At 41.8% G+C, this 22,917-nt stretch overlaps 1 protein-coding gene across 9 annotated transcripts in view; it reads left to right on the forward strand.

Moving 5' to 3' along the window:
- Positions 1–22,917, forward strand: part of ryr3 (ryanodine receptor 3) — a 128,507-nt gene that overhangs the window by 50,603 nt on the left and 54,987 nt on the right. For all 9 annotated transcript variants that reach the window (XM_065963677.1, XM_065963678.1, XM_065963679.1 and 6 more), the window contains 22 exons: positions 164–405; positions 1,055–1,247; positions 1,780–1,996; positions 3,452–3,556; positions 5,763–5,866; positions 6,316–6,399; positions 7,020–7,179; positions 7,302–7,446; positions 7,719–7,924; positions 8,253–8,427; positions 9,087–9,295; positions 10,514–10,677; positions 11,140–11,188; positions 11,283–11,443; positions 12,114–12,276; positions 13,561–13,647; positions 13,880–14,106; positions 14,259–14,471; positions 15,282–15,885; positions 16,250–16,450; positions 19,342–19,444; positions 20,382–20,516. In XM_065963677.1, coding sequence (XP_065819749.1) covers positions 164–405; positions 1,055–1,247; positions 1,780–1,996; positions 3,452–3,556; positions 5,763–5,866; positions 6,316–6,399; positions 7,020–7,179; positions 7,302–7,446; positions 7,719–7,924; positions 8,253–8,427; positions 9,087–9,295; positions 10,514–10,677; positions 11,140–11,188; positions 11,283–11,443; positions 12,114–12,276; positions 13,561–13,647; positions 13,880–14,106; positions 14,259–14,471; positions 15,282–15,885; positions 16,250–16,450; positions 19,342–19,444; positions 20,382–20,516 — 3,947 coding nt within the window. The remainder of the gene's footprint in view (positions 1–163; positions 406–1,054; positions 1,248–1,779; positions 1,997–3,451; positions 3,557–5,762; positions 5,867–6,315; positions 6,400–7,019; positions 7,180–7,301; positions 7,447–7,718; positions 7,925–8,252; positions 8,428–9,086; positions 9,296–10,513; positions 10,678–11,139; positions 11,189–11,282; positions 11,444–12,113; positions 12,277–13,560; positions 13,648–13,879; positions 14,107–14,258; positions 14,472–15,281; positions 15,886–16,249; positions 16,451–19,341; positions 19,445–20,381; positions 20,517–22,917) is intronic.

Below are 22,917 nucleotides of genomic sequence, written 5' to 3' on the forward strand. Positions count from 1 at the left end.
TTTAATCATTATTTTCTTTGTTTGATTTAAAATAGATATTCATATCTTCTATTTTTGACAAAATCAGAAATATCCTCCCCACAGCCAGGTTAGGCTCGGGCTAGGAGATGGGGGAACGTTTGGAGTTCCTGGTATAATCTTTTCCCTCTCTTTTCACCCTCAGCATACGGCCTAACATCTTCCTGGGCGTGGCTGACGGTTCGGCTCAGTATAAGAAGTGGTATTTCGAGCTGGTGATCGACCAGGTGGACCATTTTGTGACCGGGGAGCCGACCCACCTGAGGGTCGGCTGGGCCAACACTAAAGGCTACGCTCCGTACCCCGGAGGAGGAGAGGGGTGGGGTGGAAACGGTGTGGGAGATGACCTGTACTCTTACAGCTTTGATGGACTTCACCTCTGGTCAGGTAGGTATTTTACACCACCTGTATGTAGCCTACTTTGATATGTATTACTTAAAATATTTCTCCTGATTTTTCACCTTAGCATCAAAGTCATTCTGATTCAGATAAGATGTGCTCTACAGAGGGTGAAGTCTTTCTGAAGCAGCCTGTAGAGAATGTATTGTTAATAATGCAGGAGCCTGCTGTCCATTGTCCGATATGCTCTTTTTACTTCCCGCAGAGTGAAGGACAAAGTCACACTCGCAGTGATATTACATCACCTTAGACCTTTCCTAAAGACTTTGATCAAGTGTAGCCCTGTGCAAAGCCTGAAGCTTAAAAAACCTGCTGAATGCAGACATGTAGGAAGTTCTCTTCCTGCATCAAAGGAAAGAACTTGTTGGCTCGGTGCTTTAGGGCTTTATGTCCTTTCAATGCCCCCTCTTCCCTTCTCCCTCCTTAACAGCATCACATTGATTTCACCTCTCGTTCCTTCCTCAAATACCCAACACCTCTCCTAATCCATTTTACGTCTCCCCCCTTTTTTTTTTTTTAAAGCTCTCATCACCCATCTCTCCCCTTCTCCTCGTCATCCTGCCCTACATTCACAGTGACTTTGCAGCCGTAACAGCCATCCATCCTCCCTCTCTGTCTCTCACCCTGTGTTGTCTAGGCCGAATCCCAAGGGCAGTGGCCTCCATTAACCAGCACCTGCTGAACTCAGACGACGTGGTCAGCTGCTGTCTGGATCTGGGCGCTCCCAGCATGTCCTTCAGGATCAACGGGCAGCCTGTCCAGGGCATGTTCGAGGACTTTAACACCGATGGCTTCTTCTTCCCCGTCGTCAGCTTCTCTGCAGGCGTCAAGTAAGGCGCTGCAGGGAAAAAGATTTGGAATCATTCCCAAAAAGAGGGGCTCCTTTTTATTATTTGTTCGGGATGTTTCTGTACTTGAGATGCAATTACTGCTCCTATCCTACGACTGCTTTTTATATAAAAAGCAATGATGGCATTTAAGATTATGAGTTTGCTGCAGTTGTTTTTAGTCAGAGAAGAAGAAAAAACTTTCCAAAGTCAAAGATGTCTTTCCTTAGAGGTCAGAATCTTTTGAAAGTTTTAGTCGTATAGTTGTTAGGTAGTTCAAAATGAATTCATGAGAGCAGGTTTTATTAAAAAGTGAAATGTTTTTTGACTTAGGATGGCTCCACTTTCTGCTGCAGCCCTCATATCAGAGGTGTGCAGTCTGTTTGGTGAATCGTATTTCAGCGGAAAATTGCATCTTTCAAAATTCATTGAAGAGTATTTTGAAAGAAACTCTTAAAAATACCCCCGGTGTGTTTAAAAGTCGCACACTCATTACATAAACAGTCATGCAGCGTTATGTAACGTCTCATCTCAGGGTTCGTTTCCTGTTGGGTGGACGCCATGGTGATTTCAAGTTCCTGCCGCCCGCCGGTTACTCTCCGTGCTACGAGGCGCTGTTACCTAAAGAGAAGATGCAGGTGGAGCCTGTGAAGGAGTACAAGAGGGACCACGAGGGGGTCCGGGACCTGCTGGGTACCACTCAGTTCCTCTCTCAGGCCTCCTTCATCCCCACTCCAGCAGACACCAGCCAGGTAGGGATGGTGCAGACGAGAGACATATAGCACCTGTGAATTCACAGTACTGTAAACATGTAGACACCTGAAGATCAAACGTGTGTATGAGTGAATAGATTCATAAAAAGAACACTTATAACGTAAAGGAAGTATAGCACAAACTGTAAACTGGAGAGAAATTAAGAGATAAAAAAATACAAGAACATTTGTTTAAAGCCCACTTAAAAACATAATTAAAAAAGTTGTGTTGCAAATTGTGATGGTTTAAATAAAACCCCTCATTCTTCAGTAATCACCTCTAAAAGCACAACATGGACATACACACCAACACATTCATAGAATAGATCCATTTTTTTAATTTTTTTTTAAACTTAGTTTTTATTTCAGATTCAACAATTTATACAATAATATTCACAGTTCTTCAATTTTCCTTTTTTTGTTTACAGCTGTATCTATATGTTTACAAGAATAAACACAATAATAAAAAATAGAAATAAAAACACAACAAGAACTCTATCATATGGTAAAAAAATAAATAAATAATAATAATACATTTAAGAGGTGTATAAAAATCCAGATGAATAATAACAAGAGTCAAGGAGGGGATTTGCGCGCGTGTGCGTGTGTGTGTGTGTGTGCGCATGTGTATGTAATAGCTTCAGCTTAGAAGCAGTACGGAGATGGCAGGGTTTCATCTTTTCATGAATTTTTCTTTCCGTAGTCTCAGAGTGTGTGTTATGTGTTCCATGTGGTAAATTTCCAATCCTTTCCCAGTCAATAGATCCATATTTATAAACACAAACACCCCCCTTATATTTTTCCTCACCCTCTATAACCCGATGAACAAAGCCTGCATTCTTTTCTCATTTTCTATCTTTCTTCTGTTCATTATGTTTGTTTGTTTTGTTTTGGGTTGTCATGTTTAATTTGTTTGTTCCACTCCTGCCTAGAGTGCCTCCGTCAACACTGTGTTTCTTTGTGCTTAGTTCTGTGTTGTCAAGCACATGTATTGTTTTCATTCTTTTCCATTATAAGACAAAGAAAAAACACTTTCTGCACTGAGCCTTGAGTGTGAATGTGATTATGCTTACCAAGGTTTTAGATGGATCAATAGATGACATTTTGAACAGCTAGAGGCAACATTGCAGTATTTTTAGGGAGTGTTTGGAAATAAAGAAAAAAAGTCAGGTTTCTGAAGCCGCGAGGATGTTACAAAAGTCGCTCATTTAAAAGTAATTCACTTAGTGGGACACATGGAAAATCAATGCACACTTACTACCTCACTGAAACAAAGCTAAAATAATGTGAAAGTTTCTACAATCCCCAGGAATCTTAGAAACGCAGAGTCAGGAGAAAAAAAAAAAAAAAAAAAAACAAGCACCGTTTTCATTTTCTCGCCCTTTGGCTTTTTTTTTTTTCTTTTTTTTTTTTATCATCTCACTGTACCATCTGCTCCCTGCTCTCTCTCTGCAGATCGTTCTTCCCGCTCACCTGGACAACGTCCGGGACAAGCTGGCAGAAAACATCCACGAACTGTGGGGGATGAACAAGATCGAGCTGGGCTGGACCTATGGCAAGGTAAAGCTGCTCTCCATCATCGTATTCAACACACACAGAAAAAACATGTTGAGGGTGTTTGGACACACGAAGGTCAACTCAGGCCACCCACTGTAACAAGCATCGTAACGGCCCATTAACTCTACAGTCTTATAAAGAACAGCACCGCAGTGGAGGTTTTATTCTCTTTTAATTTACTGAGTGTGGACTGTTAGTTCTCCTGGCTACAGGAAGGCTTAATGATGCTTTGTGTGAGAGGAAGTTTTTAATCTTTATCCACTTAAGAGTAAACAACGATGCACATTTTCTATTTAAAGTGAAGAATCTGTTTCAATACTGATTCAGTTTGAGGAAGAATCCAGACGTCAGAGAGGATCAGAGAGGTTACTCAATTGGTGGGTCGGGACCCAAAAGTGGGCCGCGGAGGGTCACAAATGTGAACCTGGAAACAAAAAGACAAAGGGCAAGAGTTTGAAGGTTTTTTTGTTTTGTTTTGTGTGTTTGTTCTGCCGCGCTTTATCATGTTTTTGTACGATTCCAAACTGCACTATTTTTATTGAAATAAATCTGATTGTTTTTAAAATTCAATAGATTTGGGTCGCGATTTAGAAAGAGGGTGTGGGTCCTGAGGCTACACCAGTTGAGAACCATTGATCTAGATCATACTCTTTGTTATAATAGTTACAGAAATCATCAGGCAAGGAGCAACAGGGGCAAATAAAAACTTCCTGTCAACAGGCAGAAACCTCGAGCAGAACCAGACGCATGTTGAGCAGCCGACTGCTGCAACTGTGTTGGGCTTGTGGAGCGGGGTAAAGGGCGATTCAGACAGAGAGAGGGATAGAGACGAGCAAGTAGAACAACAATTATAACAGAATGGGGGCTATAATGGGTGCAATAACTGAGGTAAAAAGTGAAGTATTAAAAGGGACAGCAGAGTAATGATGACCGTTCCATAATAGTGAAAAGTGTCTTCAGTTTTTCTCAAAAATATCCCGTCCCATTGTTTCCTTCCACAAAGGTAGGCGTCTTCCTGCCGTAGAAGATACCGTTCAGCACAGATTACACAGGATAGGTACAGAATGCAATTAAAGCACGCAAATGCTCCCATCAAAAAAAGTAATGACTCACAACAGCTGTTCGATAAAGTAAGACGAAGTAAGGCTTAGTCATTCTTCAGATAGAGATCACAAAATGTTTGACTTTCTTCAGTCAGATGCTCGTAGGTTTGCCAGTTCACCTTAATAACATCACCACAGTTTCTTTCTCAGTTTCTCTCTCCTCCATCATTTCACTGTCAATCACCGGCCGTGTTCACAGCCCAGACAGCTGCTCAGAAGTCCGATCACACACACACACACACACACACACACGCATACATACACACGCATACATACACACACACACACACACACACGGCCTCGTTTTTTGTACTTCAGTGCTTATCACAGAATCGCTTCCCACTGAACCCTCCCGCACACAGCAGCCGTTTGACAGACTTAATGAGTGTCGCACCTTCCAGGAGAATGCCGTCTACATTAATTAAGACTGGGATAAAGCTCCACACAGGGGGGGAGGAGGGAGGGAGGGGGGGGGGATAACCCAGATCATACCGTTTATTAAGGAAAACATCTATGAGCAAACAGCTGCTTGGTGTTTCATTTTACTGTAACAAGCATTAAAAAGCTCAAAGTGACATTGACTACGAGACAGACGCCTCTCAGATCTTTGGCAGGCACGATGAGTGTCTGGCCTTTCTATGTATAGGTTTACCTTTCATGTACCTCATCTTTTATTTAACCCGCGTAAACGTTCATTATCAGACAAAGTGTCGACGGTGGAGTGTCATTCAAAGTCTGAAGGCAGCAGTGAGTTGCCGACTCCTTGGCAGATATCTGAGCTTCTTCTTCTTTGCCACAGTTACTCTCTTCTCTTCTCTGAATCCGCTCCATTAAAAATTCAACACCTGAGGCGTGAATTATTCCACGTGGAAAACAAAAACAAAAAACGCGTCAGTCAACAAACCGACGCAGATTAATTTGGCTGCGGTCCAGTTTTGATGAACGTTTGAAAGCAGAGCCGTGCTTAATCGTCTTTTCCGTGTGGGCGTTTGCACAATTACGGGACAGACGGGCTCATACCAAAAGAAACAAAAGACAACGACTCCTGTTTTTTGTTGTTGTGACGATGTGAAACACACAATGAAAAAGGCGCTCTTTCTCCTCAGGTTCGAGATGACAACAAGAGGCAGCACCCGTGCCTCGTGGATTTCACCAAGCTGCCTGAAACCGAAAGGAATTACAACCTGCAGATGTCTAGTGAAACACTAAAGTAAGGCTGGGACAGTTAGCTAAATAATCCAATTACTTATTCATGGAACTGCTGAATGCAGTGCAGGAGCAGATTACAGCTGTGATTGAAGCAGTGCTTGTAATGACTCGCTTCTCCAGAGTGAATTACAGTATGGATTTTGAAGAAATCTTGGGTCCAAAGCTTGTTTCGGGCCGACTACTGAGTCATCTCCCTGTAAAAACATTGAGCCTGGCACAATCGTTCAAGCTCAATAACTGCTACGTATACACACAGTCGTATCCTGCTATTGTTTGCAGAGTTTGAATTGATCGACCAGATTTATCATCGTCTAATGAGCCGGGCTTAAAACACAGCAGTCTCTAATGGGTTCTGCTGCTGTAAGGTTGAAACTTATCCATATAAAAGCATATATACTGTATGTGTTATGTTCTCTTTTTCTGTTTGTAAATGTTCTCTCTGATCCTCAGGACCCTGCTGGCTCTCGGATGCCATGTCGCTCAGGTCAACGTTAACGCTGAGGACGATCTGAAGAAAATCAAACTTCCCAAAGAGTAAGTATTACATTTATATTTATATTTTCTTGTCCAGGCGGTTTTTTTAAACATCAACTAGACACAAACACAATAGATTTAACTCTATGACACATGATATGACACATTACATCATTAAATCAATAGATAAACAAGATCACATGTTAATCTTAATTTATTCTGAAGATGAAGTAAGCCGTACATAGATTTATGTATCATGATATTTTTTTTTGTTTTTTGCTCAAGTTTTGAGATGTTGCTTCTTTTAATGGCATGTTCCTTGCAAAAATGAAATAAATGAAATAGTGATGAAAGTCGTAAATAGGATTCTTTGAAAAACTGTCGACACTTTTTATGTCCGCTATCTGAATCACATGGAAAACACGCCGCCAAATTTACATTTGATTAATCCAATAAAGCATTTTTATAACTAACTTGATACCGACTGTTTATATTAACTGATTAAATACGTTGTTTGGCCTTTGTTTCAAGCTGTAATCTCTCAGGGTTTTTTTCCAAAGATGGAAAAAAAGATGTGCCTGGATGTAATTTGATCACTGTCCATTGTCTTTGAGCAAACAGCAGTGTAGGCATAATGTTCATACAAGGCTTTATTTTTCTACTGCAAATTTCCTGTGCAGCTACATGATGTCTAACGGTTATAAGCCTGCGCCACTGGACCTCTCTGAAGTGAAGCTGAATGCTGGTCAGGAGGTTCTAGTTGATAAACTGGCCGAGAACGCACACAACGTGTGGGCCAAAGACCGGATCAAACAAGGATGGACCTATGGCATCCAGCAGGTAACCATGATCAGTCTGTTCATGTATTAACTGCTTCTAAACATTTATATTGATGTTTAAATTGAGGCCACTCTTTGTATATTTCCTCTTCTGTATTACTCGACTTTTCATGTCTGTGTCAGGATTTGAAGAGCCGGCGTAATCCTCGCCTGGTGCCGTATGCTTTACTGGACGAGCGTACTAAGAAGTCTAACAGAGACAGTTTGAGAGAAGCCATCAGGACTATGGTGGGATATGGATATGACATTGACCCCCCAGACCAGGAGGGTGAGAACATGTTGCTGACACAAAACCTTTGAGGGCTCCTGCTTTGATTTGTTTTTGCTAAGTTGATTGAAGTAAAACTATTGGAACCTGTAAACATTAATTTTACAAGTTTAAAAAGATAAGGTATCATTATCTCACGATTTGTAGACCTGACAACCATTCCTACCTAACTCGTAACTCTTGCACTAAAATTCTGACAATAGAAAGCCACTAATGCTGTTGCTTTCTCTACGTTTAATCATAAACGTTCCATGTATTGTCTCGCCCCCAAGCCCCCCACACGTTGGATGATCAGAGCATCGAGACCACCCGCCTCTTCCGCGTGGAGCAGACCTACGCAGTGAAGACAGGAAAGTGGTACTTCGAGTTCGAGGCCCTGACGGGAGGTGATATGAGGGTTGGCTGGGCCAGGCCGGGCTGCAGGCCGGACGTGGAGCTGGGAGGAGATGACCAGGCCTTTGTGTTCGATGGCTACAGGGTAAAGCACTTCTCTTACTTACATATTTTCTGTCTTACTTAAAACAGCAGTCATATTTTTCCATCCCATGCTACAATTGTACAAGGTATGGACAGAGGGGTGACCGGCCCGGCAACAAACTAGGGGATTTAAAAGACGCAATTATGATTTAATTGGTTGATCCTTTTGATAAACAATATATGTATAAGAGAATGATTTTGCATCTTGAAGAATATTTGTTTAACAGAACATTTGAGATATTAACATAAATTGATTTCAGACTGTTTTGACAGCTTTCACAGTCTGATCACTTTATTTGTAAAATCAACAATTTGTCCTTCTTTTTAAGGGTCGACGTATGCACGCAGGAAGCCGCTACTTTGGACACCCCTGGAAAACGGGCGACGTGGTCGGTTGCATGATCAACATGGAGGATAAATCCATGATTTTCACTCTGAACGGAGAGCTCCTGATCACCAGCAAGGGCTCTGAGCTTTGCTTCGCTGACTTTGAGACAGAGGACGGTGAGCGCTCCGCTGCATACTCTCAGCAAACTTTCTAATTGAATTCGTCTTTTTTCATTAATTTATTCTGAGTGTGTTTTGCTGGAAAGAATCTCCGGAGGTATGACTGGGTTTGTTTAACAGTTAGCATGAGGGGGAAAGGGGGAAAGAAAACAGTGCTGAATGCTAACAATGTTGCATTTTAATGACGTCCTTTGTGGCCGTGGCCCATTACTCTGTAAATGAAGCGTCCTTCAGGACAAGATGGAGAGAGAGTCAGGGGAGTAAAGTTAAATGGTTTGAAATTAATTGTTACAGTTAATGTGTAATGGATTCTGCTGTGTAGACAGTTTTCAAAGTACAAGATTTTATGAGCAAATATCACACACCTATTTTGTATTTATTGTGATTTTTTTTTTTTTTAACCAGGGTCATAAAGTCGCCTCTCTCATTAAATGTAGGTCTTGAGGGCAGAGAAGCAGATCACATCATTAGAGGTTTTAGAAGCCTCAGAGTTACTTTTTAATTAAATGCACCTGGAAAAGTTTCACAACTTCTCTCAGGGAGAAATAACTCACATAGCATCAAGGGATGACATGACTAAACGATTATTCACACTGTCAGAAAAGATCAATATTTGCCAAGTAAACCCCCCTAACGCCCGTAACCTTTTCCTCCAGGTTTCATCCCCGTGTGCAGTCTGGGCATGACTCAGATCGGACGCATGAACTTGGGCAAGGACGCCAACACCTTTAAGTACTACACCATGTGTGGCCTCCAGGAAGGCTTTGAGCCCTTTGCTGTCAACATGAACAGAGAGATCACCATGTGGTTCAGCAAGCGCCTTCCCACTTTTGTCATTGTACCTGAGGATCACATGCATATCGAGGTGAGGAAGCTTTTTTTTTTACTGTTCTAAATGTTGTTGTTGAAGGTTTTGTCCCATACCTCTTATTTGGTTTTTAGAGGGTTAGGTGAATGTGAAAAAATGTTTCCAAATTCTTTTTTTTTTTTCCTTTTATTTGCCAAATTTGATATGAAATGAGAAACGCACATGCTTTGTTGGCTACATCTTACTTCTTTATGGATTAAAGCTCCTGTGAGGAACTTTTGGTTCGTGTTGATTTTGGCGCCCCCTGTGGACAAAGCGATACATCAATGTTTCTTTTTGTCCTGTACGTGGATCGGTAGCGTTCTCTGCAGGAAAATCTCATCCTGCATTTTTTTAACATCCATAGAATCACTCATGGTGAGTCTTTGCATTGAAAAATGTAAACAGAGACTGTTTCTGTTAATGCCTGAAACTTACCCCAGAACAGCTAGCTCAGGCTTTAAAACAAAGAAATGATCACCTTTATGCCGATGATCTTGTTTGATTTTGTAGGTATTATAGAGGTGAGTTTTGGGTTCTGTTTAGTAAGAAGTTAAATACTAATCAAAGGAGATAAAATATGTATTTTCCAATCAGCATTGTATCCATAGGAAGAAACTACTAAGGGTCAAAGAATAATTAAAAATTTAAACCTCCTGTGGGGAGTTTTTTTCACTGGTTACAAAACTGACTGAATTCATTCTGACGCCTGTTTTTTGACTTAGAAAATGAACATAACCATCACTGAGAAGACTGATAATGTCTTTGTATTCTTTTCTAATGCGTGTCAACACTGTTGTCAGGTAGATTTCGAACAAAGTGACTTACAGCACACTGCCGAAAAACAGCCTCTGTTTACATTTCCTCAGCAATGATTCAAAGAGTGGTAGGTGTGACTGTTAAAAGATAGCACGATCATTTTTTAACAGTGCTGAAATCAAGACAAATGGAAAAGCTCCTCACAGGAGCTTTAACAATATAAATACAAGAATATAACAAGTTAAACTTACGTCAAGCTGAAGGACTATGCTATTATGGCAGTATTTAAAATCCTGACTGCTACCCTGCTTACTAGTATCATAAAAATGACCTTTGACTAATGATTGGCCAGTTTCTAGCTTGCTCTGTGTCCAAAAAAAGTCTCTAATAGACAGGGCTGCTGGTATTGATAGACACATTAATGCTGAAGATGGATTTCCTTATTTGTGCTTTGATCCCCTCCTCTTAACCTGTCAGGTCACGAGGATCGACGGGACAGTAGACAGCCCCCCCTGTCTCAAGGTCACACACAAGACGTTTGGCACACAGAACAGCAACAACGACATGGTCTACTGTCGTCTGAGCATGCCCGTGGAGTTCTACTCTGCGGACAAGTTACTGGAAGAGTCAATGAAACGGAGGTCAGACATTAAAACAACCAATCACATGCTTCAACATATACGTCACCAAATACACTTCTTTGGTATTCAAATATTGAGGATATTGATTAAATAAAGGGTTTTATGGAGACTCAGTACAGTAAATTCATAAAAGCAAGTTAAAAAATTGATGTCTTCAGGTGATTATTTATCCGTATTTCTGTTTTGAAAACTGTCAGCCTTTACTTAAGCTAATTACTAGATATTTTTTTACGTATTTGGACAGCATTGCAATGGGAACGCACTTCCCAAAGTTCGTATTTCATAGCACTTGACTTCAGCATTATCCATCTTTTACACATTCAATTTTGCATCATTACACAGAAAATGACCGGATGTGACGTTAGAACAAAAACAACTTGCTAACATAAAAGTCTCTTGTTTTCTCGTGGCGTGGCGTGAAAACATGCTCTTTTAACCTGCAGCACGTTTTTGTCTCTGCAGCCATCCTCCTAAAGAAGATGGAACTGTTGACTATGGAAGCATCACGACTGTAACTCAACCTTTTCATTTTTAAAATATCCTTGTAGACGACTGCTCTCTGTTCCCAGAAGATGACCTCTTTTGTGTGTTTCTTTTCATGGCAGTACTACCACTCGGTGAGAGTGTTCGCTGGACAGGACCCTGCGTCAGTGTGGGTGGGCTGGGTGACACCTGACTACCATTATCACAGCAAGAACTTCGGCCTCAGCAAGACGAGGACCGTCACCGTCACCCTGGGGGACGAGAGGGGCCGTGTCCATGAGAGGTATGAGAGGTGTTTCACGATCTGGAGTTTACAGGATATCATGAAGCAAAGAGAGGGGTTACAGGGAACAGTAGATATATGGGGCGTTAGACATAACCACTAAGCCATATGGCACCTTGTTGGGTTCTTTTGATGATATTCAGCTGTGTCTGGGAATTTGCATTTGCAGCTCTGGCACAGGTCAAACCTACAGGGCCACCTTTAATTTACAGAACAACTCCATCGTTAGAACCACATGCTTGTGGCCTTTTGGAGATTAGGACCCTGATGTAGTCCTGAACAAAAAAAGAAAGTTCTATAACTTTATAAAAAAGTTTTTCCAGAGTTTTGACCTCCTCGTTGAAACAGGAGAGGTCATGAAGGCAGATTCATTTAATACCGTATCCCCCCCCTCCCCACCGCCCGTTCTGTGCTGCCCTTTGCTGCTGATGTGATTCTGCTCTCTTCTTAGTTTTGCTGCATTTTATTAACAAACCTCCCCATAAGACGGTAACCTGTGCAAGTAACACTTTTTAAAACATGAGTGTTGTGAGCAAAATGAGGGGGAAGAAAAAAGTCAAATGAAGATCAGTGAAAACAATACAGAACATTCTGTACCAGCCATTATTTGTTGCTCTATTTTATATTCTCAATTAGCACAGAAAGCTCATTTTTATGTTCTTATTTCTAGTGTCCAGAGGAGTAACTGCTACATGGTCTGTGGAGCAGACGCAATCGGCCCGTCTTCCTCTAGCCGCTCCAACTCTGACCTTGAGATCGGCTGCCTGATCGACCTGGCCACTGGGCTTGTGTCTTTCACTGCCAACGGCAAGGAGCTGCCTACAACCTATCAGGTAAACAAAAGCTGTAGTACTGTAGTCGGGCTGATGCACAGGGAGCGTGTGTATTGCAAACGTCAGCATTTGGATCCAATTATTTCCTTCTCGTGCTGTAAACTTTTTCTTTACGAATCCACTGGAAAGCAATTTTGAAAAAAAGTCGTTTAAAGTTTGGTTGTTATTTCTCGGCTCCATAACTATTACACTCAGAGACTGAAAAAGTTTTGAGTGTTTATGCTGTAAAGAAATCTTTGTGATGAACGCATTCAGACATATTTGCGTTGCTGGCAGGCATTCAAAAAACATCTTCCATTCTATCTACCCATCAGGTAATGCAAACACATTTTCTCTGCATTAAATAAAGACCTGCACAAATGCTCTAAGGAAATTATGCAGCTGCATTCTTGTCTGCTTTCAAAAACCAGAGCCTTTACAAAGACAGACATCTTCTCTGTAAATCCTGTCTCGCCTCGCTGATCCCAGGTTTTAAACGCATCATATTGAATACCTGACTAGACATCCAAATGACGCCTTGAGAAGCTTTTTATCATTTAAGTCTCGTTCTTTTCTTAATGCCTCTTATTGTCTCCTGTTTTTATCTATTTGTCCAATCCTTGGTTGAGCCAGGAATTGGCATTTCTAGGAAAGAGCAAGCCTTCTGAAAGATTTAAGAGGTTTTTAACCTGCTAGGCTCTACAGCTATTGTTGTTTTTCCCCCTCTTTTGTATGTTTCTTTTGTCTCCGATGGTTGTCATCAGTGCACCCACTGATCCTCCTTGAACTCAGATTCAAACAGCCAGCTTTTAATAAATAAATAATAAAGTTTATTTATAAAGCAATTATCAAAACCAACGTCACAAAGTGCTTTACAGAAAAAATCCCAACAGTCAAATACACAACAATAAAATCCTATTAAAAAAAGCATGAAAAATAAAACAACAGTGCAGCAATCATCCAACTAACAGAGAGAAGAGAAACAACCCAGTCAAAGATTGGCTTATACATATAAAACATCATTGATGAAGCAAGGATTATAAGAAGGCCTTATGATACAAATGTGTTTTTTTAAAAGTGATTTAAAAGAAGATACTGATGTAGCTAGTCTGAGAGAAGACTCTGTGACATTTGTTGAAATTGCCACCCGGAAAGAGAGAAGAGCAAATAGATTTTAGTAATTGTATTTCTCTATCTCTGCCAAGCACACTTGCTGTCCTTTATTACATTTTAGTACATTTTTTTTAAAGCCTATATCTCAAAAAAAGATTAAATCCATGATAACGATGCTTGTTTTACTTTCAGGTGGAGCCAAATACCAAACTGTTCCCTGCCGTGTTCGTCCGCCCCACCAGTGCAAACCTCTTCCAGTTTGAACTAGTCAAGATCAAGGTTTGTCCCTTTTCTCATCCTACAACACATAATGCCTGAAGATGACAATGTTTGTAATGGTGGACGATGATATCACCAGAACAAAAAAAATCCTGCTTGTGAAATTGTAACATTGTGGTACAATCAAAAGAGCCCCATGATTTGTAATACTTGGTTTGTCAAATCTTCTAATTGTCACTTTTTCCCACTACTAAATGTTTCTTCCGATTTTTCTTCTCCTCTTTTCTACCAGGATACAATGCCGCTCTCTTCTGCCATATTCAAGAGCGAGCACAGGAACCCGGTGCCGCAGTGCCCTCCTCGACTGGATGTGCAGACCATCGTGGCCGTGCTGTGGAGCCGGATGCCGAACACCTTCCTCACCGTGGAGACGGCTCGGGTCAGCGAGAGACACGGCTGGGTGGTCCAGTGCCTGGAGCCGCTGCAGATAATGGCCGTGCACATACCTGAGGAGAACAGGTCTGAGAATGACAGAAATTCAGTCTTAGATCCAGCTGTAAATATTTTCATCTGCAGGACATGAACGGTTCAGTCCTGCGATGACATGTAGGGTCAATTTAGTTTCTTCAATGACAAGTCTTTCACCCTAATGTTTCCCTGTTCTCTTTTAGGTGCCTGGACATCCTGGAGTTATCAGAGAATGAAGACCTGAGAAAGTTCCACTACCACACGCTGAAGCTGTACTGTGCCCTCTGTGCGCTGGGAAACACCCGCGTGGCTCACGCCCTCTGCAGCCACCTGGACCAATCACAGCTCCTCTACACCATCGATAACCAGTACCTCTCTGGGATGCTGAGAGAGGGCTTCTACAATGTCCTCATCAGGTTTGGTAGATGCAGTTGGTTTAAACAGAACAGAATCAAATAAGGTATCGATTGGAATAGATGATTCTGGATTCAATTGTTTTTTTTTCATTAGTTTGAGAAGTTAGCTCTTCTTTCTAAATTTGAGAAACTTAAAGCTACTTTCAGGAGTTTTAAGCTCGTTATGAACCAGACCCAAAAAATACATTTGCCTCTTTATGACCTCCAAACGCAAAAGAGAGCATTTTACATCTTTATATGGTGAGTTTGAATGTCTGAAACTGCTGCCGGGGGGGTTAGGTGTCAAACAAAGTTTTTAGCTGCTCCTTTCACCTCCCACACCATTTACTGTGAAACTGAATGAGCAGCACACAAAGTTCAGTTGTTCTAATAAATCCTAATATTGCCTCTGTGATGTATGTCTTCAGCGTGCACCCAGACAGAGTTATTAAATCTCTCCTCGGGCGCTTTGAGACCGTGTAAGATATCAAAGGTGTCAAGAAAAAAATGCAGTTAAAAACGGAGGCTGTTAACATCCATGTTGGTGGGGAGGAGAGAGAGTGGTCGGTCACTCGGCCTCTCAGCAGCTCGTCGCGTAATTGCTGAGTCATTCTTATTGATCAACAACACTGTCACCCTCCTCAGATATATTATGGTAATTTTTACTCTCCTGGGCTCAATGAATCTCACCAGTTGCACATTTATACCGTTTAAGGAAAGTTATGTTCAAACCGAGACCGGGGCGAGCGAATGGTTATATCCTCCGAGTTTTAACGGCAGATGCCTCCAGGTGTGTGTGATGATCGCACTGATTCGTCTTTCCATCATCAGCATCCATCTCGAAACCGCAAAGGAGGCCCGACTAATGATGAACAACGAGTTCATCATCCCCGTGACGGACGAGACTCGCTCCATCAAGCTCTTCCCGGACGAGTCCAAGCGCCACTCGCTTCCCGGCGTGGGCCTGAGCCCCTCCCTCAAACCCCGGGTCAACTTCTCCCCCGTCGGCATCATCAGCACAAAGCGCCACCAGTTCCTCTACAGTCCGCAGATCCCCCTGGGCGTCCTGAAGGAGAAGGCCATCAGCATGCTCACCGAGGCCGTGCAGGGCGGAGGCATTCACATCCGGGACCCCGTGGGCGGAAGCGTCGAGTACCAGTTTGTCCCCATCCTGAAGCTGATCGGAACGCTGTTGACCATGGGGGTCCTCACCAGCGAGGAGGTGAGGCGGATCCTCCTCCTGATCGACCCCAATGTGTTCGGGGAGGCCAAGGAGGGCGAGGAGGGCAAAGGGGACGAGGCGGCGGGGGAGAAAGAGGAGGTGAGCAAGAACGAGGAGAAGGCCGTGGAGGCGGGGGAGGAGGAGACGAAAGAGGGCAAACAGCCGGTCAAAGGTCTTCTGGAGAAGTCGCTGCCCGAGTCCGTCAAACATCAGGTAATGAAAACATGCCGATAAATCTGACTTCAGATACCTCGTCGATTTGTATGTCAACGCTTTCAGTGACATTTTCATTTTAGCCATCGTATTTGCCTTCATCAGATTTGGTACATTTCCTCCTCATTCATCAGCTGTTCTGTGCTTCTATGATTTATCTCTTACTGAGAAGTGGCTGCATGAGTGCACAGGAAGGCAGCTGTTGAATACTAATGCTCCCATCCCATATGAGCCACAGGAGTTTAATCTACGTTGGGATGTTAAGCCATTCGATATGAAAATAGTCACCAAAAAATTCATCAGAAGAACAAAAAAAGTGAAACGTGTTTTGATGCCTTTTAATGTGTTTCTGTCGTTTCTCCAGATGTGTGAGCTGCTGCACTACTTCTGCGACTGCGAGCTGAAGCACCGCATCGAGTCCATCGTGTGCTTCTCCGACAGCTTCGTGTCCAAGCTGCAGTTCAACCAGAGGTTCCGCTACAACGAGCTGATGCTGGCGTTCAACATGTCCGCCGCCGTCACCGCCAAGAAGACCAAAGAGTTTCGCTCCCCCCCACACGAGCAGGTGAAGAACACGCTGCTGAGCCAGACGCAGCATAGCCAGTGAATTGTTTCCATCCTGTTTGAGAAGTGATTGATGCTCAAAGTTGTTTGAGGTATTACATGGAAACAGAAACTCAAGAATGAACAAAAAATAACGACCTTGACTGGAACAGAGTCAGAGGCGCAGACTGGAGTGTTTTGTTGTTCTCGAAGGAGCTTTTAGTTTCTTTTTCATTCCTCAAATTTCTTTTCAGCGGGTATTCTCAAAGGGTATCTTGAGCCATATGTTACACCAAATTGAACTTGGAGGACTGTGCGCCAAGAGTCAAAACAGCTGACATTTAACAGTAGGAAATTGTTAGCACTCCCGAGGGGGGAATTTGTGCTATAGTGTGTTAAACTTTAAATTTATAGTGCATTTATAGGTCAAAAGATACATTGTGGAAAAGTGTAGAAATGGCAGCAGTCCATTTATCTGTAGTTTCCACTTGTTTCCAAGGTTGAGTACAAGTTGTTTAAAAAACAGACTAAAAGCCTCAAACCTGTTAGACTCACAGATGAAACACCTGTGAGACCCGGGCTGCTCAAAAAATAACCAAATGAATCCTGCAGACAGAGCAGTCTGTGCTATCTGAACCCTTCAGACTAAAATACCTCCCGATGGCTTTAATCAGTCTCACAGCAGATGTTGAAGCAATCGCGCTTTTTTTACTTTTCAGAAGGTCACACTCGAGTTTCGCTGCGCCAGGCCGTGAGTGCGATGGTCACTGTGAGGGCAGACTGGCCCCTGATTGTTTATCTGGGTCAACATTAGTATTTTCTCTTGTAACAGCTGCTTTTACTTGTGATGAACTGCACTTATGGCACAGATACAATTACAGCAGCTTCAGCCGTGCGTTTATAGACAACAGTATTATTCGTCACATACGTGATTACTTAAGATATTATTTAAATGTAGTTCAGCATTTTTGTACAATAAATTCTTGATTCTTTTGGTAGCAAAGTACTGGAGAAAAAGAGGATTTTTGTGTAAATCATTGTACATTGTACTTCTTGTGATGAAAGACACAACAGAAAACTCAAAGGACTCAGTCTTTTTCGATTCTCTGATTTTTTGGAAATTTTCAAAATCCAAAACAAAAAAAACGCCAACCAGAATTTCTTTTGGTAGCAAGTAACAAAATATCTGCTATTACTCTTCATTTTTAGAGTCTAAAGTCGTATTATGGAATGGGTCCTTGTTTCCAGTTGTAGCACAGAGTCTACAACAGAGAAAAAACTGTCTGTATGGAGAACATAAACAGGCAGAACACAATCTGTTGAATCAACATCTCGTCTCCAATCAGAAACAGAGATTAATTTGATCACAAGTAAATGATCTCTACAAACCGAAAAAAAAACCTCATTCAAGGGGCGCTAGTGGCCTAGTGGTTGGTTTGCACGGCCCATGTACAGAGGCTACATTACTCAAAGCTGGCAGCCTGAGTTCGAGTTTGCACGCCATTCCCCACTGCCCCTCTGATTTACGACTCTATCCACTCTCCCACTCCTCTAATCAAGGCAAAAGAAGCCCCCCCCCCCAAAAAAAATAAAAAATAAACAGTGAGCAAGTGCAACTAACAATTCTTTCTAGATAAAAAAAAAAAAATTCAACATCTGCCTGACCCTGTGTTTGTAACAGCCAATCAGCACAGGTTTACCAAATGCAGGGAATTCTCTGCTAAAGTAATTAATCACTAACTATCGGTTATTTCAAAAATACATGAAAATAGGCCATTGTTGCCCGAGACATTTATTGTCAGGATTGGTTACGGGATTGACCTGCTGTGAGCTGGAATTGAGATGTTGTTAAATTCCTCCTTTCTGCTGTTTTAAATAACAAGATGAGTACACAGAAGCTGCTGAAATATTTTTTTTGAAAACCGTGTGATCTGGCTGCTTTGTGTTTTTTTTTCCCGCTCAGTGTGTAATAACTGCGTCAGCTCACCGAAGAGCTCGGGGGGGGGGGGGGGGGGGCTCAGATCCTAATGAGTAGGCCCCCTTTTAACATCTGCTTCTCTCTCAGGGTGTTTCACAGCTCAGAGAGACATGAAACAGCATTCTGCCCGGTAGCCACACAGTCCTGGTCGTCTCTTTTTCTGTTTGTTTTCAGATCAGTCGCTTTTGTGCTGAGCAGCTCTTTCACACAGCGACGCTTGTTAGAGAGTGAGATGTGAGAAGTTCAGATCTGCAAGACTGCAAAGCCTCCTCTTTTCTGAAGGTTTTAATTGCTCTTCTTCTGAGCTGTAAAACCGTGCAGATAGGCACAGCTACTCTGATCTGTGAAAAGAAGTACTGTGGTGGTCAGCAGCAGGTGCTCCGTCCGTCCAAGATTGCTGTTTGTCACTTCCATGGTTTATTAAAAAGCTCTGCCTGAAATAGACATCAGAATCGCCTAAACTGGAGTCTGCATTTGCTCAGCCTAAGGAAGCAGCTCATGTATATTTAGCTTGTCTTATAGTTAGCTTGTGACATAAAGCAAGCAAGGTAGATTTGTATCTATTGAGAATAATTCATCTCGGTTATGTGATCAAGAATTACTGGAAAAAAAGCTTAAATAATCAATTTTCAGACTATCTCCCTCTGAATCTATCACACAGATTCTATCAGAAAGCCTGTTTTAGACTCACTGCAGGAGACTACATGAGTGTTTTCTGCTCTTGAGTGTGACTCAGAATAACAATGGTGCCTTCCTCCTATGTGCCTTCCTTTTATTCATCCCTGTCACGCTTGTGTGCTTTTTTTATTTATTTATTTTTTTGCTGATTTCTGCCTCCCCTCCTTTCCTCCCTCCTGCTCCGTGACAACACATTTTTGTATTCCCTTCCCCACTCTACTGCTTCTCTAACTTTTCTGCACGTCTGTTCATTGCAGATCAACATCCTGTTGAATTTCAGTGCCGGGGAGGACTGCCCCTGTCCCGAAGAGATCCAGGAAGAGCTCAACTCCTTCCATGAGGAATTGCGACTGCACTGTGGTAAAGTCCAGCTGCTCACTCAGATTTTTTTTCACCTTTTGGGTTGTGACATACTGAATATAAAGGTAGCAATACCCTAAATTGTTACATAGTGGAGTAAAGACTAACTTGTAAAAAGACTGAAGTCAAACTCCCTCTGGGTTTGTTGTTTTTAGCTCTGTGTTATCACTGACGGGACGATGCTTCCTTTAACTTGTTCATGTTTCACTCAAAGGCCCAAACTTGTATCATACAGTTTTTTTTTTGCATCAACCACACAATCTCCAACCGTTTAACCTGCCACCACGTGGGAAAGAGAGACGTCACCGCCCACTAAGGGGCGTAATAACGGAGTGTCGTCGCAAGAGTAACTCAGAGGGAGAACACAACAGACTTTCAAAAGCGAACAAGAAATATTTTCTTTGGTCTTGAAAGAACAAACAGATAACAACCAAATCAGTCGTCACTTGAAATTGATCTCACAGATACATTCTGGGGATACAGGAAGGGGGGGGCGGGGTGGGAGGATGCAGGTGAGCGGGGGGGCTGAGGGATGAAGGAAGTGTTCTCCCAGAGTGAGTTTGTTTTGGTCTGAGAATCTACTCATAGTGGGCTTTAAAGGTTTACCAAACCAGTGACTGTTGATGATATAAATCAATGTTTTTTGGGGCATGATTTTCTAAAATTTTGCATCACATACCTGTTATAAAGTGGACGCTCTCAGCCACATGGACCTTTACCTTATCTGGTACCAGAAATAATAAAATGCCAAATTACCGTGGTTATAACTTACTGCAATCTTGGGACCAGTGAACCCCCAGCTGTCATATGATGAATGTCTTTTTTTTACTGGAGATGAAGTGTACCAAATTAAAAGTAGTCTCTCCTAACATAGTGGAAGTTGAGTACCACAAACTTTGTCCACACTTAGCCACAAGTATACGTCTTCCACTTGCAGGTATTCCCATTGAGGAAGAGGAGGAGGAGCAGGACACTTCCATAAAAGGGCGTCTCCTCGCCTTACTCTACAAGATCAAGGGTCCACCTCAGAAGACAGAGGAGGAGCCCACAGAGCGGGAACAGGCTGCTCCCAGTAAGTTCCCCCTGAGCAACAGTGTGATGAGCTGAACGTCTACTGCTCACAACACAAAGTGAAGAATGGGTCAGATGTAGAGATAGATGACCTTAAGAAGTCTTAAGGGAAGGGATCTGGCTTGCTCCTTCCATCTGTGGCTCGCATATCTCACAAACTGTTCATCCCATGAGCTTCGCTTTGGTCGAGTGTTGCTCATGAGTCTACTGATGCCAGTTTTGATTTCATTATAACTATGATAACTTTATTTGAGGAACTTTATTAAAACAGGTTTAATGAGTGCTTACCTTAATGCAACAGACCAACAACAATAAAGGAAACAAAGTAAAGCATAAAAATGATGTGAGGTAATTGTTTCAAACAGTCCAGATGGTGGCGCCACAACCACAAACCCAACTTTTTTTTATTGTTATCCAAATAAGGCACGCCTACTTGTGACTGAAAGGAACGTTTAACAGAAGGTCATCAGTATTTGAAATAAAGAAGTACCCTGTCATAGCATGGCAGCATTTACATTTCTCTAAATACTTAAAGTGTTAGATGGAAACTTAGAGGTCATATTCAACCCATGTTTTTTAAACTCTTATCAAACGATGTTTCAAGAAGACTTGAGTGGTACTAACTTTGACCATTTTGACTTTTACCTTCAGACTACATTAGTAACACAGGATTTGATTGTCCTTGTATGTGCATCCTATCAATAACTACTTGACATCTACAGGTTTGCTGGACACAGCAGTCAGCCATGACACCCTCCGAACTCTTCTATCTTTCTTTGATTTTTATTTGATGGACCACCTTTGTTATTCACAGTGGTGTTAAAAAAGAAAAACCCTGAAATAAGTCCAGATCCATCCGTCATAACTGATAAAGAACATAAGCATCTTCTCAGCTACCAGTTAGTTTCGACAAGTACTTTGCTCCTCAGTGGTTTTAATATTCATTACTGCTGCCCTGCTCTGAAAGCTTGGCCATGTTCTGTTCAAATAACAGAAGACTAATGGACAGCCATTGCTATAAATTTTAATGCACAGCTCCAGCCTCCTACACCTAACATACATTATTAAGAAGCTTCATAGGTGAACAGATGGTGGGATTACAGAGGAGTCTTATTGAACTGCATTAGTTCAAATACAATTTATTCACTGAATCAGACTTGTAACTAAATCCTAAAAAGAAAATACTGTAGAAAACCAAAGTTTCCACATGCCTTGCATCGTTAACTGCGACTCATATATGGTAAAACATAACGGCTAAAATATCTGTTAACAAATAGGTTTGCTGTTTCTTGTCACTGGAGAAACGCTTTAACTGTTCTGCTGATGACTTGTCAGTCTTTTGTTAATAGGTCTATTCAGACTGCTGTTTCAAGGCGCAATATTTATGTTCCTTGACGTTTCGCCTACAATCTGACTGTTGCAAAGGCCTAATGGGGGTACGAAGTAGGGCCCGACCAATATGGGATTTTCAGGCTGATATAATTATTAGGAAGAGAAAAATTACAATATGTCGGCCGGTATCTTTTTTAGATTAATGTTCGATCTCTAGAGAAAGATAGACGTTGATATATTCACATTTTTTCGCGTTGACCCCTCAAATGCAGTTATCAAACATTTGTGAAAATGATATACAGTGTAACATAGACGTAAGATGGTGATTCAACTGGCACATAAGTCTAATAATATCAACGCATATCTGCAATCAAATTTGCACATACCACATACCAGTCACTTGATATGCTAATATCGGTCAATCTTATTGGCTGGCAGATTAATCGGTCGACTGTGTGTGTCTGTAGAGCTCTAGTTGTTCTGTGCTTCAGAAACGCATTGAGAATTCACAGACTGGGACAAGAATACTACACCATCACAGAATCAGTATGAATGTATAAAAATGTAATTACGGATGAGCTTAGTTAAGGCACTTTTGCAGAACCGCAATAAAGGAAGAAAACTGTTACTGTTGTCTTTTTAGGAAGTAATGACTTATACCTGAAATATTCAAATTTTAGATGTTGTAAATACTGTACTGTCTTTGAGCTTTTCTTTCAAAGCTCTTAATTTACCTCCACATCACATACACTTAATCAACGTCTTAATAGAAGTTTTTATTGCATGATACAATGATAATTAGTTTCTATTTGGATTAGGATATTAAACACTACCTTGTTGGATGAGGGGGGATATAGCTTTTTGTAAAAGTGCTGTACTTAGGGTTAAGTACAGCACTTGCTGTACTTAAGCATTTTAGAGAAGTAATAAAGCTCGTGTTGTGAGTTGCAAATTAGCTTGCAGACTAGGTAGCCTTTCTCTGTTGGTGATGACTTCCATGTGTGCCTCTGTTCGGGACGATGCAGAGCAGATGTGAATCTGCAAAGCGGTCACCTTCACCTCTCTCCATC

Source organism: Labrus bergylta, chromosome 15 (genome assembly GCF_963930695.1).
Source record: "Labrus bergylta chromosome 15, fLabBer1.1, whole genome shotgun sequence".
NCBI lineage: Eukaryota > Metazoa > Chordata > Actinopteri > Labriformes > Labridae > Labrus > Labrus bergylta.